The 16,486-nt window shown below is 45.7% G+C and overlaps 1 protein-coding gene across 1 annotated transcript in view; it reads right to left on the reverse strand.

Moving 5' to 3' along the window:
• The window catches only part of gli3 (GLI family zinc finger 3), a 138,578-nt gene that overhangs the window by 70,605 nt on the left and 51,487 nt on the right, over positions 1–16,486 (reverse strand). The window contains exon 4 of the mRNA XM_048971884.1: positions 485–590. Within this exon, the coding sequence (XP_048827841.1) occupies positions 485–590 (106 nt within the window). The remainder of the gene's footprint in view (positions 1–484; positions 591–16,486) is intronic.

Here is a 16,486-nt window from a genome sequence, read left to right on the forward strand (position 1 = left end):
GGAAACTTGTTTGCATGAACGGAGACCGTAGCACCAGCCACAGTCTGGGCTGACATCAACTCTGGGGTCAGCACTCTCCTCTGATGCCATTTGAGAACGCTTCCGAAAGGGGGTATCTGCAAGGTTTTGGCTCACAAATTCCACCAGTCCTTGCCGAGAAAATGGAGCAGGCAGAGTGACACAAATACTGAGTGTGAAGATTCTGCCGCCTCGGAGTGGACAAATTTAGGAGCACAGTCCCCGCAGATCCTGTAACTCCTGAAACGCCTTCGGGGGGGGAGGTGTGTTTCCGTAAAGAAAAGTACATCTGCTTTTCTTCAGGAACCTAAACTGTTAGAACACTGTTGTTCTGTTCTGTTGGAATTTGGTTTCAGGCTTTTTCTAGGGCAGGGTGAGGGATCTATGGCTTAAGCGGCAGTCACATAACAACGGGCTCCCACATCAGGCTGAGAGATGCAGCAGCCATGGAGACGGTGGTACTCACACGTGTAGTGGAGGGATGGGTGATGGCTCGTATATGTAGCGGCCCTGGGCATGGCGGTCGTCGATGGGCACCGGCGGGTGGAAGGCGGGGAAGAACTGAGGAGGGGCTGCCGACAGAGACAGAGGAAAAGGTCAGATACAGCTACGGCACTGCACTTTGTGCAGTTATTAATGTGATACCACAGTAGAGTCAAAGAGACATAGCCGGTTATACCAGGTGTCAGTTTTCTGGGCTCATCCTTCCCCCATCAGGAGTCGAGGGTCAAGAGGGACTTTATTGTCACAGCATCCATATTCAGTATGTATTCATATTCAGTACTTATTCAGTAATGTTCCCTAGACTATTGTGCTCCATAAATACAATAAGTACAAAGACAGACAGGACAAGTGCAGAAAAACAAGGTATGACAAAACTGACCTGCTGACCCTGCTGTGTCACCATGTAAATCCATCCACGAGCGACTAAAATTCATGACTACCTACTATTCTATTCTAGTACTTGCATTGAACGTAAAATACAGTGTACATTATGGATACTTATAGGTATATGAATTCACTGAGGTACGGTCAGACGGGCATTAGTACCTGGACCCAGGACAAAATTACTGTGAACGGGCCCCCATGATGTGCAACATCTCCCATACGGGCTCCCGCCATGGCCCGGGCCTGGGACAACGTCCACAAACTACGGGCCTGCGGTCAAATAACAGGCACTTAGCCTGGCCGGATTTTACCTTCTCGCTATTCGTGAGACTGGCTCCAAGTGCCGACAGTGAACAGACTCATATGACCCAGGTATGGAACGGGGCGGATGTGGCAGCAGTGACGAGGGATGAGAACAAGAGGGAAACAGATGCAGAGAGACGAAGTGATTATCTGCTTGTGGTAAAGGCTACAGGTGCTTCATGGCGATATGTACTTTTGATGCTGGACTCAGCCTTTCATAATGATTAGGAGTAAAACAGAATAAAACTGAATCACTGCACAACCTCCAGCATTTCTCAGCGTACCCTTAAGGAAAGCAGGGTGAGACAGTCCCTGGGACAACTGGAGGTTACTCAAGGGCCCAATGGTGAAATCACTCTGTAAATCCAGGGATTTGAACTAACGACCTTCTGATCACAAGTGTTTTTTCATTACATTTTCATTTTTTATTGCAGCAGTGTTTTGACACAAGGTCCCTGAACAATTGACTTCCTCCGGTGGCACAGCGCGAGAGGGATTAATCGCTGATCGATATCTTCGACAGGATCCGCCCTGGCTCGCTGGCCCCATCAAAATGTCAGAAGGGGGGACTCCCTCTTGCAGAAATCGGTACACAACTGGCACTTAATTACCTGCATGGTATCAGAATCACAGCGAATGTCCAAAAAAAGGATATGAATACAAATACTTAGCAAGCGCCAGTTTGAAGGTTGATCGGCCATAAAATCGCTTTGTGTTTTCAGGCAGGTATTGTGGCGACTGCATACAAGTGTGATAAAAGCAGGAGGCTCATCCATTACAGAGATAAAACAAAAATATTAGCATACCATTCATATTATTAGTAGCAGAGCTTTCGTTATTAATCTTGTTTTTTTTTTTTCTTTTGACATCATTGGCCAGATCGTCTGGCCGATGTCACCGACTTAAAGGGGGTGTTAGTACAATCTCTTAAGAATTTATGGCACATCCCCCCATCTGACCCCCCATTCCAGATGTTCATGGGGGAGGGGGATCACAGGAGTCTAGGATCATGATTTCATGGCAGAGTCTAATTCCCTGACCGGTGTTATAGACGCAAAAATACCGCAGTTTCACATTTCCAGGCATGTCGTTTCTAGCCTCAAATGGATTTACACGTCCCTGGAGTACATAACGGAGGCCATGGTTATCGATCAGTGGACCAGGTTTATGCACTTTAGTGGAGAGTGTGGGGTCTAACAGTATTTTGGAGCTGCTGAGTCCTCGTGAATCTGGGTCAGGGAGAAAGTCCAAGAGGAAGCAGAGACACAGAGAGCGGGAAACAACAGAGGCAGTGTTTCCCGCATGGGTATCCGGACGGGCAGGGCCGAGATCACTCAGGGGGAGGGGGGCTTCCGACCGAGCGTCTTCGTGTCTTTGCGTGTAAACAGCTGGCTCCCTCTGTGCCAGTGCCCAACAGCTGCCAGACAGAGAGGTGCCCGACATCTGCAATCACTTCGCCTCCTTTCCTGGGGCCAGATGCCGGTTTCCCTGCCGCTGGAAAGCACTGACGTTTTTATGGGTTCGCCCATGTTCGTCTGTTTTACTTCACGACTCATAGCTGAACGCTGGCAGGATCTCTTCTCCAAACAGACCGTGCAACAGTGCAGGAAAAAAAAAAAATTAATGGGTTATGTAGCAGGAAGGCTGGCGAGCACAGCGGCTCCTGGAGTGTGCTACCTCTGGCCTACTCTGGCAAGTCTAGCTCTAAAAAAAACATATTTATATTCCACGGTATATATACTTGAAAAAACATTCTATTATAATTCCATCATTAGTCAGAAGTCTGGAGGAAAAAAAACATTTGGTTTCTGTTATTAATGAATCATTAATTTTAAATAGTCTTAATTACAAGTCAGAGCACAGCTAGGATAGCCATATATGTTGCCAGTGACTTTATAAATGTCTTAGTTAATAAACACTATTGTGTTTTTTTTCCATGGACCTGGCAAAGACATTCCACTTAGCACACCATAAATCAGTTGTTTGGAGATTAATAAACACCGGCTTTGTCAAAGCCATCTGGGTTTCAAAGAACCCGGCGTGTTTGAGATAATTAAAGTCTCATTTTCTGTCAGTTATTAAAGGTGTTCCACAGGGTTCAGTCTCAGGCCCTGTTTGTAGACTGGGAATCAATTTGCATACAATAAATACTCTGAGTGCTTAGATGATGTTGTGAGTTGGGGGGGGGGGGCTTTTCAACTTTCCTTGTTTTATGTAATTAGTCACAAAGAAGTGCAGGTGGAAGGAGCTCTAGTAAAATAGAAGTGGAATAACAGGTATAATAAGAAAAGTAAAGGTAATATACTCTTCGTAGACTACAAATATGTCATGAAAGCTTTTTTGGTATAGTTTTGTCGTATCATAAGACTGGCAGTGGAAGCTGAATTGCCTGTACTGACAAAAACAACCAAACCGCAGCAGTGACATGCCTTCAGGGCACAGCCGGAACGCCACTCCAGGTACCCTCTGAAGTCTGTCCAATAAATAACGGGGTTAACTCTGAGAGCCCAGGGTTAATCCCACCGGTGCACCATCGCGATCGATGGATTCCTGCTGATCTGGATTAGGCGGTTGGCTCAGTGACAGGAAGTAGCGACAGCAGCTACGGCGGGCGGACGTGACACATTGTAGAATGCGATGTTCCAGCTGCAACGGCCAAGACGCTCCTGTCCTCTGATCAAAGGCTTCCAGCATGAAGTGGCCAGGAGCAGAAGAAGACCTGCATACCCTCCTGATCTCTCCACTCCCATCTTCGCCATCACTAAACTGAAACTGTAGAATTCTTCCCCTCAATGTATTATTTACAATTTTTCTGCAGGCAACAATACCGCCATCCGATGAAACAACATAGCTTAACAACTGTGCCGACACGGTGACTTTTCCCAAAAGTCCCTGTGCGTTTCAGGCCGCCGCGAAGGCCCAGCAGTACACTTATCCGGTCTGTTTGCCGTTTACCATGGTATCGGCTGACTGATGGGTCTTCACAGTGGCCTCTGAGTGCTGGGTACCAAACTGTCAGCAGGCTAGCGTGGGTAAACATGAGGCTGGGGATGGAGGTATGGCTACCCGATTAAACATCGACCCAGGCTGTACATGCAGGTGGGTACCACAGAGAGCATTCCTTTCACACTGATTCTAGACTGTGATAACAGGCAATTTCTCAAGTTTGAATAGCACTATCTTGGCCCTTCATATATGCTCTGATCTTATCGACTGTATGAGGGAAGCTCATAAACAAGCCGAACAACAAAACAAAACTTATCCTGGGATGGACAACTAAGGAAGAGAATAAGCACAACTCTTCTGGAGAGAGATTTCAAACTGCGGATGCTCTGCAGCTCCCGCAATGCCTCCCTGCATATGATATGAAATGTGCTCCGCCTCGTCCACGTCCAGGATTACTCCGATCCACCGGCTTTTCATCCCCGTGGAGAGTCCAGACATGCCACGAATTTCTGTTAGACTCCTCCCCGAGGATCCGTCAGTGTCTAATGCATCAGGGCTGATAAGAACAGGCTTATTTCAAGTCCCAGGCAGAAGCTTGATTTCCAAGGCTCCCTCAAGAGGTAAATAAACTCCAGCACCTTTCCCTGAACGAGCTGGATGCTTCACGTGGAAGGCAAACACCGCGGGCCATTGAGGGAAAGCCAAATAGAACACAAGGGAAGTGTACAGCCAAAACGTTCCACAGAGTGGTCCATAAAACAGCAGGATCACTCTCTGCCTTATTCACTTTGGGCACACATCGACAGAGTATGGCGAGGAGAGGACCAACAGTTTAGACCGTGTCATACCACCCTTTCTCTCCTGCCCTGCAAACCTCCCCAATAAATTCAAACATACAACACAGGGCACAATCATATTGTCCCAGCTTGAATCACTAAACTACCAGGATCTTTGGAGTATGTTGAATAAAAATTTGAGAGGGAAAAAAGCACTAGACCGAATTTGAATAGTCTCCTACGTCTGTACAGGGAAAAAAAAAATCACTGTAGTGCTTTTAAACTACATTCCACATCAATCTAGAAAAATCATGACATGCTTCACCTCCATCCGGCCTACTCAGAGGGGACTAGTTCTCACCATTTTGTTAACCTTCCTCCCTGCAGGAAAACCAGGTCCTGCTGGCATACGGTCAATCTCAGTTAGCTTAGAGCGGCCATCAGCATCTCACTCACACTGCGAGACAGTTCAGTGCAGAAAGATCCTCGAGTTTGTGAGCTCTACGCTTTAAGGACACAACAAATGTTTCAGAAAGCGATGGGACAGTGACAGACGATTTTTAGAGCTTTAGTAATCATCGCCTGCAGGAGTTCAGTTAATAAAAAACTGCATAAAACCATCAACAAGAGGTGGTGCGTAGCTCAGCAGGTTAGGACATTGTGCCTGAGATTGGAAGGTCATCATAATGTTTGAATTCCAGTTTCAGCAGAGCAGTTTTACTGTTGGGCCCTTCAGCAAGGCCCTAGTGCTCCAGGGACTGTCTGACCATGCCATCTTTAAATAAAATATACATCGCTTTGGATAAAAGTGTCTGCTAAATGAATATAGAATGTATAAATATTCCCTGAAAATTAAAACTGAATGATGTAGAGTTTGGGACCAACAAGTTTTTGGTTAGCTGGGAGGAAAAGTTTCCTGGTTTTACTCACGGTCTGTTTCACCAGGACCTCATCACAAGTGAAGAAAGCAGGAATCCACCTCATGCCAGCGAAAGGGACTCCGCCAGAAGCATAAATATTTACACTGCGGGGAAGTGTGCTCGGATTTACACTGCAAGGACATGGAATATGAGTTTACAAACTGCTTGAGGAAACTCAAACATCCCAGGCCGTGTCCTCTGCTTTATGTCTTCATTGTGATCTCACTCAGACACAGCCAAAATTAGCACTTGGAACGAAACAAAGTAAGAGATTCTAGCTAAATGTGTTCTTCATCTAGTCGTGGACCACAGAACGTGGGGGCGGTGGGGGGGGAGGCTTTTGGAGCATCATTAAGAACACAGTGATGAACAAAGATTATTAATAAAAGCCTGAGTGATATCTATGTTTTTTAAAGCAAAAAGTTAAACGTGAGCTTTTCGAAGGCGAAACCGAGAAATGGGCATGACCCTGTGCCCCTCCCCTCCCCACCCCCCACAATGGCCCTCCCTTGTTCTGATGCGTTTCACTGTCCCTGGATCTACTTGCAATCGGCAAATGGTTTGTGAGAGATCGCCAATGAGGGAAATCAGCGACGGTCATGTGACCAGGAGCAAAGCACTCTGGGGAAGACTTAGCTGTACCACAGCGCGAATCTACATCCTCTACAGCCAAAGCGAGCTTATATGTCACGATTCCCCAGTCTTCCAGAAAAGCTGGAAAGACGTGATGTGTCAGCTCGGAATGTGCCTGTCGTCTCGTACTCCAAGGGGACAAGCTATGGCTGGTCTGGGCTCCATACTCCCCACCCCCTGCCCCTAGAACCACCCTCCACCTCCCTCTCTCCCTCAGCCAAAATTCCCTCCCAAACTGGGCAAGAGTGATTACTACTGACAGCTATAACACCAATGAGTGGCGGCACTGAGAAGTGAGACAGGAAACCTGACAGACGAAAAACAAAGATGTTTCTGTTTACAAAGTAAAGGCCACTGGTGATGGGCTATCATTCTGTTATCTGTCCCCTTCCTAACTGGCCTTTTTACAAGCTTGTTTAAACCCATAATTTTCAGACCAGGAATGCTTAATTGAAGCTTCAGCATGATTTTATACTTCCTGTAGTGAATTATAAGTCACAAAAGGAGAGGAATATATAGCATTTTTATTCACAGATTCTCCCCCAGCACTATATTGAATAAGCGGTTACAGGAGATGGATGGATGGATGGATGGATGGATGGATGGACTGTTCACAAACTGTTCTCAGGAGTTGTATATGTTCAGACAGTGGACGTACTTTAAAGGTTAATTCCTCATTATGAATCACTCAATCAACAAAGTGTCATCATTCCTTACTATACATTAACACACAATGAAGCTTTATGATAAATTAATTATTAAAATGGGAAATTTTTGTATGTGGTATGTGGCTCAGAAGAGGGGCTTTGACTTGGTTTGAGAAATGTACAGAAATCCAATAAATCCTAACAAATCCAGCACAAATCATTTGCATATAATACCAATTGAACTTATTCTCTTGGAAGTACTTTCACCCATAGTCACCAGCAAAACCATTGATAGGTTTTGTTGGTCAGGCTCAATAAAAAAAAAAAAGGAACTTCACTAGAGGCCACATTCCTTACCAAACAATAATCAACTCTCTGCATGATTATAACCAGCAACAATTACATTTTTATAATATGTCATAAACCATAATAATACATGTCACCCGGGGGATGGATCTACACACTGTTAACCACTCATACTCTGGCTGAAGAAAGAGAAAGGGATTTCTTATGCATGGGCTGGACGTCCTCCACCGTTCCTCAAGCCTGTCTGGCCAAGACTATGAGATCTTACTACAAACCTTCATCTACCATGTTTCAGGAACATGGGAAACCACAGTGTAAACAAACTTGGTGCTGAAAGACTGACTGACACTCTAAAAACATGAAGGAGAACTAGAATGTCACATTAAAAACGAGTTATCCAAAAAACAGCAGCTGGAGAGGTCAGTTAAATATATAGGATGCTGTAACCCAACCTTGCTCCATCCGTAAGCACTTATTGGGGTCGTGTTGGGTTGGTAGCCTGGAACTTATCCCAGGATACAAAGGGAACTATAATTATTCTCAAAATATCTCCACAACAGAGGAAAATAACCGACTTCAGTACTTCTGTAATACTACGTTAAATCTATAATCTATAAAGTCCATGTAGGGTGCAGTTTTCATCATGCAGTCATCAGTTTTTGGACTCTTTTGAAAACACTCCACTGGCTTTCATAACGGCTCCATGATTAAGAGAGATAAATAATCTGAAATCATTAACACATGATTGCAAGGAGAGCCTAATGAAGGGGTAATTAGACACAAACTTTGACCAGGCTCGTTAATTTTAAACACAAACAATTAGGAAGCACTCCCAGTTAATAAAAAAAAAATGATCACCGTGCCGGTTTTAAATTTGGCATCCTTAATGATTTTGAAACAAAGCTTAAGGCGAAGGTGTTTTATTACGTGTTTTAAAGGGAGCCTGTCCTGTTACCACACTGTGTCACAACAGGTTAGAGTTTCACATATCAATACAAGTCATTCACCCCTTTTTTGTATGGCAAAAACATTCTACAGCTGAAAACACGCCCCTTTAAGTAATCAAGACATGCACGTTTACTTAACAAATGATCTGTTACAATAATCATTTGTACAGTAACATGCTGTTCTCTGGTGGTGCTGTGGCTGTAATCCAGCCTTGTTTGGGGCGATGTATGACAATGTAAATACGCTACATGCAGCCAAAGCAACGGAGCACCCGAGCAGCACTGCAAATGCACCTCAGCGGATTAGGATGCTGGGCCTTTGATCAGAAGGGCGTCGGATCAAATCCCGGAGGTGGTGGCGTTATAGATGGCAACAATTTCACTATTGGGCCCCTGAGCAAGATCCTTAACCCCTAATCGCTCCAGAGACTGGATGACCCTTCTTTGGATAATAGCAGCAGCCAAATAAATACATTTTAAAAAGTGAATAAAAACGGACTGAGAGAGCAGCTGAACAGACAGCGTTCTGGTGCTTCGGGTGGGTATGGACTATGGGGGGTGCTGTTTGCCCTGAAGTCTGTTTCCTGGGCCTGGAGGAGATGCATGACTCTCTTTCATTTAGGAAAGAGGAAACTAAAAAAAGAAGACAACACCTGTGTCACCTGGGCTGCGGCTGCCCCTCCAGCGCGGTTTCACAGGCGGCGATTCCCCGGGCGGCCTGCACAAGGGCCTGTAAATCCCCGAACAGCCCCGGCTGCCACCGAGGCCTCAGACCTCAAGCTGTTTCGACAAGTAAATAACACATCTGACGACTGTTCAGCCGAGCGCGTTGGGAGTAACAGTTGACTTTTGTGTGTTTTGCTTAATTACAATCCCAAATTGTTTTGTGTTTGATGGCCTAATTAACACTGTATAAATTAGCCTAATTCACTTGTTGTAGCGCCGCGCTCTGTGCGAAACCCGGGCGTTTTTAAATTACAACGTTGAAAAATATCCTCTGTGTTACTGGTGAAAAAAAAGCCTGTGATGAGACTGGTTTGTCAGTTGACTTCAGACTCGCTGACAGTCATTGCTGAGCATCATTCAGCCACAATACATGCCCTCCTTTCAAGTACTACTCTCACACTTCCCAAAAATTACCATTTCAGTGAAAAAGTGGGAGGGTGCGGATATCCCAGGGGGTGAGGAAAAGTCAAGGGACAGCCAATCACTTGCATTCTCCTACTAATTATTAATAATCAGAGGTGATTCCGGGATTTTTTTAAGGTGGGGCCGTAATTCATACAGAGAGTACAGCCTTATCATTAGCCAACGATATGCTTCAAATTGGTGAGTGACAGGGGAGGGGGCACTGGTGTCATGGTAACCCCATCTCAGTATACATCCCTTCTAATGATATAAAGCAACCTTCAATCCATCCTTTCATTTTCCAGCTGTTTTTCCAGTGCACAAGTGTGGTGAGCTATCCAAGCAAGCACAGTACACAAGATTAGATGCAACCTGGACGGGATGCCAGTACATCACTGGGCACACAAGCGTGCACATTAACATTATATGGTCACTTTATTAGCAATTTAAAGCTTGAGCCCAGTAAGCATGAGATTGAAGCATTACCCAATAACCCATCCTGAAGGTTCTAAGCATACCTAACTATGGCCACCCCCTGGAACATCCATCCCCCCCCCCCCCCCCCCCCGCCGCCCCCACCACACACTCATAGTCTCTTTCTTCATTCACAAAAACATGGCAATTCCTGCACATTCTTTTATAATGTGCACCACAGGGAAGATTGATTTCACTTGGCGTTGCTCCGCCCATCATAAAACAAGCGGCACGGAGTATAGCGTTTTAGCATCTCAGGCGATTATGACATCACCAGCGGTGATTAACGGGGGCGTACGCGATCCAATCGGGGCATCGGTCCCGTCGGTCGGGACACATCAGTGTCGTTTTCCTAAGAATAACAGAGCCACAAGGGAAATGGATTTGGCAGGGGGAGGAGGCACAAGGGAGGGTGTTATGGAAACTATTTACCCCGAGTGGCATTAAAAAAAGCCCCCCCCCACAAACCCCAACTCACCCTCCCTGGTGGCTAATAGCAGCCCAGCATCTGCAAGACATTTATGAAGTGGAGTCGATCTTAACAAATTAATGGCCGGTGGTGACCAGGAACACAGGTCTCTCTGTTAAACCCACAAACTGTACACTCCCTATACTCACACCCCGCCCCGCCTGGAGGCCGCACCCCTACGCCTGGCATCACATCCAGTGCACCACGGGAGTTTCACTGAATTGAAACTTTATTTGTCATTTGCAGAGGTATAGAAGTACAAGTACAGTAAAAGCTCTTGAATCTGACATTCAAGTAACACTAATGTACACTATAAATAGAAAATACAAAGAAAACAATTGCACAATACATATGTCAAGTAAAGCACTTTAGTCATCTTACCTCTTGTTCCACTGCCTTTTACTTTGCGATCTCTTGTGTTGTATCGAATATCAAAATTAAAATAACATCACAAAAGTCATTCATGTATGTGTACAAATTATTAAAGTATAAGAACAGTGTTTCGATTAAATGCTTTTCGAGAGTTCAGTTATCCAGAAAATATAACTATCCAGCAGTCCCTTACCCCTCGGTCAAGGTTTAAAGACAACAAATAAGAAGAGGACTATGACGTATTGAAAGAAAGATCCACTCAGGAATACTGTATCACTGAAGACCTCCTTGTGCACAGTAAACAGTCAGTTCCACTACACAATGAAAATCTTACTCCTTCCGCAGAACACAAATTAACACAAAACATCTGTTCTTATCAAGTGACCGGGGAGACGGGCAACAGGACATTACTGCTTTTAATGGCTGGTTTTTATTATTTTAGTTATGTTTTATTGTATTTTATCATTATATCTTTTTGGGCTAATTTTAATATTAACACTTTAAACGTAAGGGGTTTGAGGAACGCTTTAAAACGTTAAACAAATGGATAAAAAATAAACAAGGTGCTTGAGTGATGGATAAATAAGCAGCCTTGAGTGTCAGAAGTAGCTGAATGGGGGGAGGGGGGTGATTTAAGAGCCTGATGGAGGCTGAGCTCCTGAGGACCAAACCGGCGTAAATAGCCTCCACCATGGGCTCCTGCCTTAGGATGGCGGCCCATTCACCAGCAAAGTCATGTGGTCTCTGGCACAGAGGCAGGAACACCCCCCTTAGATACTGACATACATATTTGCTTATTTATATTCTCCACATCTACTAATTTCCATGCTAAATACATTTAAAGCTTAACTTTCGTGAAAACTCCAGCCTAGTTTCCTGAAGCTGTATGCTATTTAACTTAACTTCCATCAATACTCTTCCTCCACACCAGTCCCTGCAGCCCAAATTCAACACGTGAGACACAGATTTGCCAAGTATTTCGTACCAGTGCGAATTTGCACATGTTTTTTTTTCCCCTCTAAAGAATACAAGGCAATGGTATCATTCAAAAACCATAAACCACCCATCCAACTCCCATAACTGCTTATACAGCTTATGCAGTACTGGACAGCAATCAGTCTGGAGCGAATCCCAGGCAGCAAAGAATACAAAACAGGGGACACAATCAGGGACAACTCTAGGCTTTGTTATGGTGGGGGACATAACAGGGGCCATAATTCATACAGAGGGGTCAACCTTAACATTAGCCAATTAAATGTTTAGAATAGGTGAGTGACAGGGGATGGGGACAGCCCAATCAGCTTTGAGGTGGGGCTAGTGCCCCTATGGCCCCACCCCTGGACGCACTGGATTGGATAGCAGTTGCAGCTCACACACTCACACACACATACACTGAGGGAGATGTGGAGTAATGATTCTTCTAACTGCCCGCTTGTGGAGTGCAGGAAAAACTAGACTTTAATTATTCAGAGAACCAACAAACTCCATACATCGGGCAGGGGTGGGATCAAAACCTACAACCCTAGAGGTATAAGGCAGTATTATAACATAATAGAATAGTCAAAAGTTTATATAAGTTGGCTTACGATTTAATTTCTGGCAGGGTTAACTAGACAGACTAGTTGGCAATGATTATAGGTAAATGCATATAACATGCATGTGCTTGTGCCGTACATCACCAGACAGCCAATGAGAGGGTGGTACCATTTTGCGCATGACTGTACAGCCTATGAGAGGGTTTTGCCTCCTCACACGTTTTCACACAGCCAATGAGAGAGTTTTGCCTCCTCGCAGGTTATCACACAGCCAATGAGAGGGTTTTGCCTCCTCGCACGTCATCACACAGCCAATGAGAAGCATTGGCTCTTTTGTCTACTAATGCGCAGCCCACATGAACCACATAACTCTTATGAACAAGGGGGCATATGGGGAGGGGGGCATAATTGTCGGTTTTTGAACTTTTTGTTTAAAGAAACATAGATAAAATTCTTTAATTAATAAAGTTTTATTGGCTTACAGTTATTTGCAGGTAATTTTTTCATTCTTGCTCATCACTGCAAGACTACTGTACAGTCAACGAGAGGATTTAGCCTCATATGTGTTCTCACACAGCCAATGAGAGTCGTCTGCATCTTCGTATGTTTCTGCACAGCCAATGAGAGGCTTTTGCTTCTTTGAATGTTAATGCACACCAATGAGAAGGTTTTGCCTCCTTGTGTGTTATCACACAGCCAATGGGAGGCTTTTTACTCTTTGTATATTACTACACAGCCACTGAGAGGCTTCTGCCTCTTCATGTATTACTGCACAACCAATGAAAGGATTTTACCTCTCAGTATGTTATGGCACCGCCAATGAGAGCATTCTGCGTCCTATAAGTAGGCAGTTGAAGCCCCGGGCATTACCCAGGCGGCAGTGCATGACGCGGTACCTGCCCCTACATGGCGCCGACTCGCTGGCATCGCCGTGAGCGTGTATCACTTTGTACCCAGACGACAGTACTGCTGCGCGTGTGCCCTGTGTACACACGATAAAAAAAAAAACATACCTCATCTTACAGACGCTCTACATTTCACAGATGCTTTTGTCAAGTACCTACAGGGATGTAAATGGGGGTGGGGGGGGTGAGAAAAGGCGGTCGTGGCTTATCGAGGTCGCTTACAGCGACGCGGAGGACGTGGAATGATGGACGGGCATATTAAAGATACTGTAATGACGGATTAAGGGATTTACGGTGAAAGGCATCCCCGCCAATTTGTAATTTTCCTCCGGGCTACAGCAGTGAAAGATAACCGGCATCAACAAGTACGTCTTGAGTTCAAATAGCTCTTACAGGTCGACTTACATTCTTAACGCTCGGGAAATGCTCCAGACTTAACGTTCAAACACACTAATTCGATAACAGCAGTGCCCTAACTGCATCAGCGAACAAGTCAAGATCGTCAAAAACGTTGTTGCATTCTGCGTTATTCAGAGGCGAGAAACGCAAGTAATACAAACAGTTAAGGCATTAAATTTAGCCTGTCGTACATGTGCCAAGTAAAGTAAACAGACTCTGGGGTTGATAGATATACTTTCAGGTGCTCATTCGGCGGCGTGTTTGGCGTAAGACTGCGGCTGTCCGTTCCCATTCTGAATAAAGATATCGCCGCTGTTTTGATTGCGGTGACGGTGAGATACCAGCATGGGAGAGGCTGCCATCAGCGTGGTTACAGCATGCAGGCAGATGGAGATGAGCCGAGATGATTGACAGGCCAGGAATTACAATAGAAAAGACTTTTTAAAGCGAGAAAACAAGTGCAGAAGTATCTAAATTCGCAGGTACGCGCACGGCCCTTTGAGTGCTGTACCCTGTAGGTATGAAAGTGCCCCCCAACCCCGCCCCCAACGCGTGCACCCCCACATGCTTCTTGACTTCAAAGACCCCAGCGGTACAGAAAAGCCACGCGGCAGCAGGAAGCCCTGACAGCTCATTGTGAGCCGGAGGTCCTGAGCCTTACGCTGAAGGCCCAGGGGACTGAATGCACAACACGACCCCCCCTCGGTTTACAGGCAGGGAGGTTGATGCCATACCCCTGGGGCCGGCTAGAGGGGTCCACACCTCCCTGTACCCCATGAGAGAACACCTTTACAATCCCATGATACTAAGTAACAGACTCTAGTTATAGTGAAAATGATTCATTTAGCTGCAGGTCTACCTGGAATAGCTACATTTAGCAAACGTCAGTAAGTAAAATATAGTGCAAAATGTACATATATATTAGTGTTAAAGTTAAAGCTAGAATAAATAAAGTCACTTGGATCTGAATAATTATAAATGAATTCCCAGGCATAAGTGATTATTATAATGAAAAGGTTGAGAACTTCACACAGCTGGTTGCTGCAGATGCTCAGTCAGCCAAACTTTTTCAAAAGTTTTTCAAAGCAAATATGAGCGATGCGATTCAACTGGCTTCACCTTTTTGGTGATTTTGATATCCCCCTAGGGATGGATTAATTGGAGGCACTAGGCTGAGATCAGCATGGACACTCAGGTGATGGCAATTGAGGGACCATTCTATCTTTCCTGAGGCAGGGAGTTTACCCCGATGTTTATGTGAATTTATTAACCATCCTCTGACCTTTTGCGGAAGTAGCAAGCTGCTCTAAAACATCCAGGACAGGTGGAGGTTGACTTCCCCGGGGGGGGGGGGGACTCCATTGGGTCCCAAGTCCATAGACTAGTTTTGTACATCCCACGCACAAGGACAAGTTGTAATCCATTTACACAGCATCCTGTCAACAAATTCTACTCAAATAGCCCTGGAAGACTTACAAGTGTGGAGAGGGTGCTGTGGGATGGGGGGACAATTCAACAGGGGTTCGGCTGAGGTGCGGGGGAGAGGGGGGGGGGACGTTGTGTCGCTCCCTTCCACCGGGGCCCAGAGTCCCACCCGGGCTGGGAGACAAAACCGAGCCGGTGTAAACCGTAAAGAGGATTAACCCTGCTGAGCGGGATGGGGAGGGGGGTTCATGGAGACCTGAGCAGAGAACGGAGAAGCTGCAGCGAGATCCCTCTCCCAGAAGGCCAGCTCTGACTGAGTCACATCAAAGTGCCCTGACTCAAAAAAAAAGAGGGGGGGGGGGGTATGGCAGGGAGAGGGGAGGGGGGGCAGGTGAATGGGGATGGGGGGTGCAGGAGAGGGGGGGGAATCCCTTATCTCCTCCAGAGAGGATGCTGCTCTGCTGCACAAGATTGTCTAGAGCTGCCACCTGTCCCAGGCATCTTTGAAGGCAACGCTAAGCCTGTGATGGATCTGACCTCCTTCAGCTCCCATTCTTTCATGTCTCTCTTCATTTTCTACTCTGTTACTCCCCCCCCCTCCCCCACTTCAGCTCTATCCCAGGCTCCTCTCCTCCTGGCTTGTTCCCTCCACCTCTACCTCAGTCTCTCCAGTCCCATCCCAGTCCGACCGACACTCGGGAATGCCGCGTTAGAACCCCCGCTTCCCGTCACTGGCCTCTATTGTACATTTAACTCCACCACTCCCCCCCCAGCCAGGAGATAGTTTGAGGTGTAGAAGGGTGTTTAGGACAATTCTGTTTTAATCATTAGCCATTTTGGACCAGGAGTATCGTCGATGGGTTCTGAATTTAACTTGCCTCCCTGTAGTAGGGTCAAAAAAAGATCACTCAGTTAAATATAAATGAAATTAAATGACCTTCACGACATGGACAGCATCATTTAACAATTCTGTAGGACAATGCTCCTCTACAAATTTAGCTTCTGTGTCACCACACAAATAAAACAGGCAGTTTCCACAGAGAGATTTAATCTGTTTAGCAGATATCTGTCCAAAGCAACATACAATTAAGAAATCTGGGTCAGTCCCTGGAGTAATTAGGCCATTAGGGTCTTGACACCAATGGTGACATGACTTTGCAGAGCTTGGGCTTGAACCAGCCACCTTCCAATCACAGGCACAGAACCCTATCCTACCAAGCAGCACATGTAATTGACATCGGTAGGTTTGCCATGCGAAAACACTGAAATGGAGCGATTTTTCGGTGACAAGTAACCAGAATGTTTTGGTGATGAATCGGCGAGCTCTATTACCAAAGCCTCTGCATGAGAATCAGGCACACTGAGAGATGGATTGGGATGAGAAGTCCCCAGCCT

The sequence above is a fragment of the Brienomyrus brachyistius genome, chromosome 1 (assembly GCF_023856365.1).
Source record: "Brienomyrus brachyistius isolate T26 chromosome 1, BBRACH_0.4, whole genome shotgun sequence".
Taxonomy (NCBI): Eukaryota; Metazoa; Chordata; class Actinopteri; order Osteoglossiformes; family Mormyridae; genus Brienomyrus; species Brienomyrus brachyistius.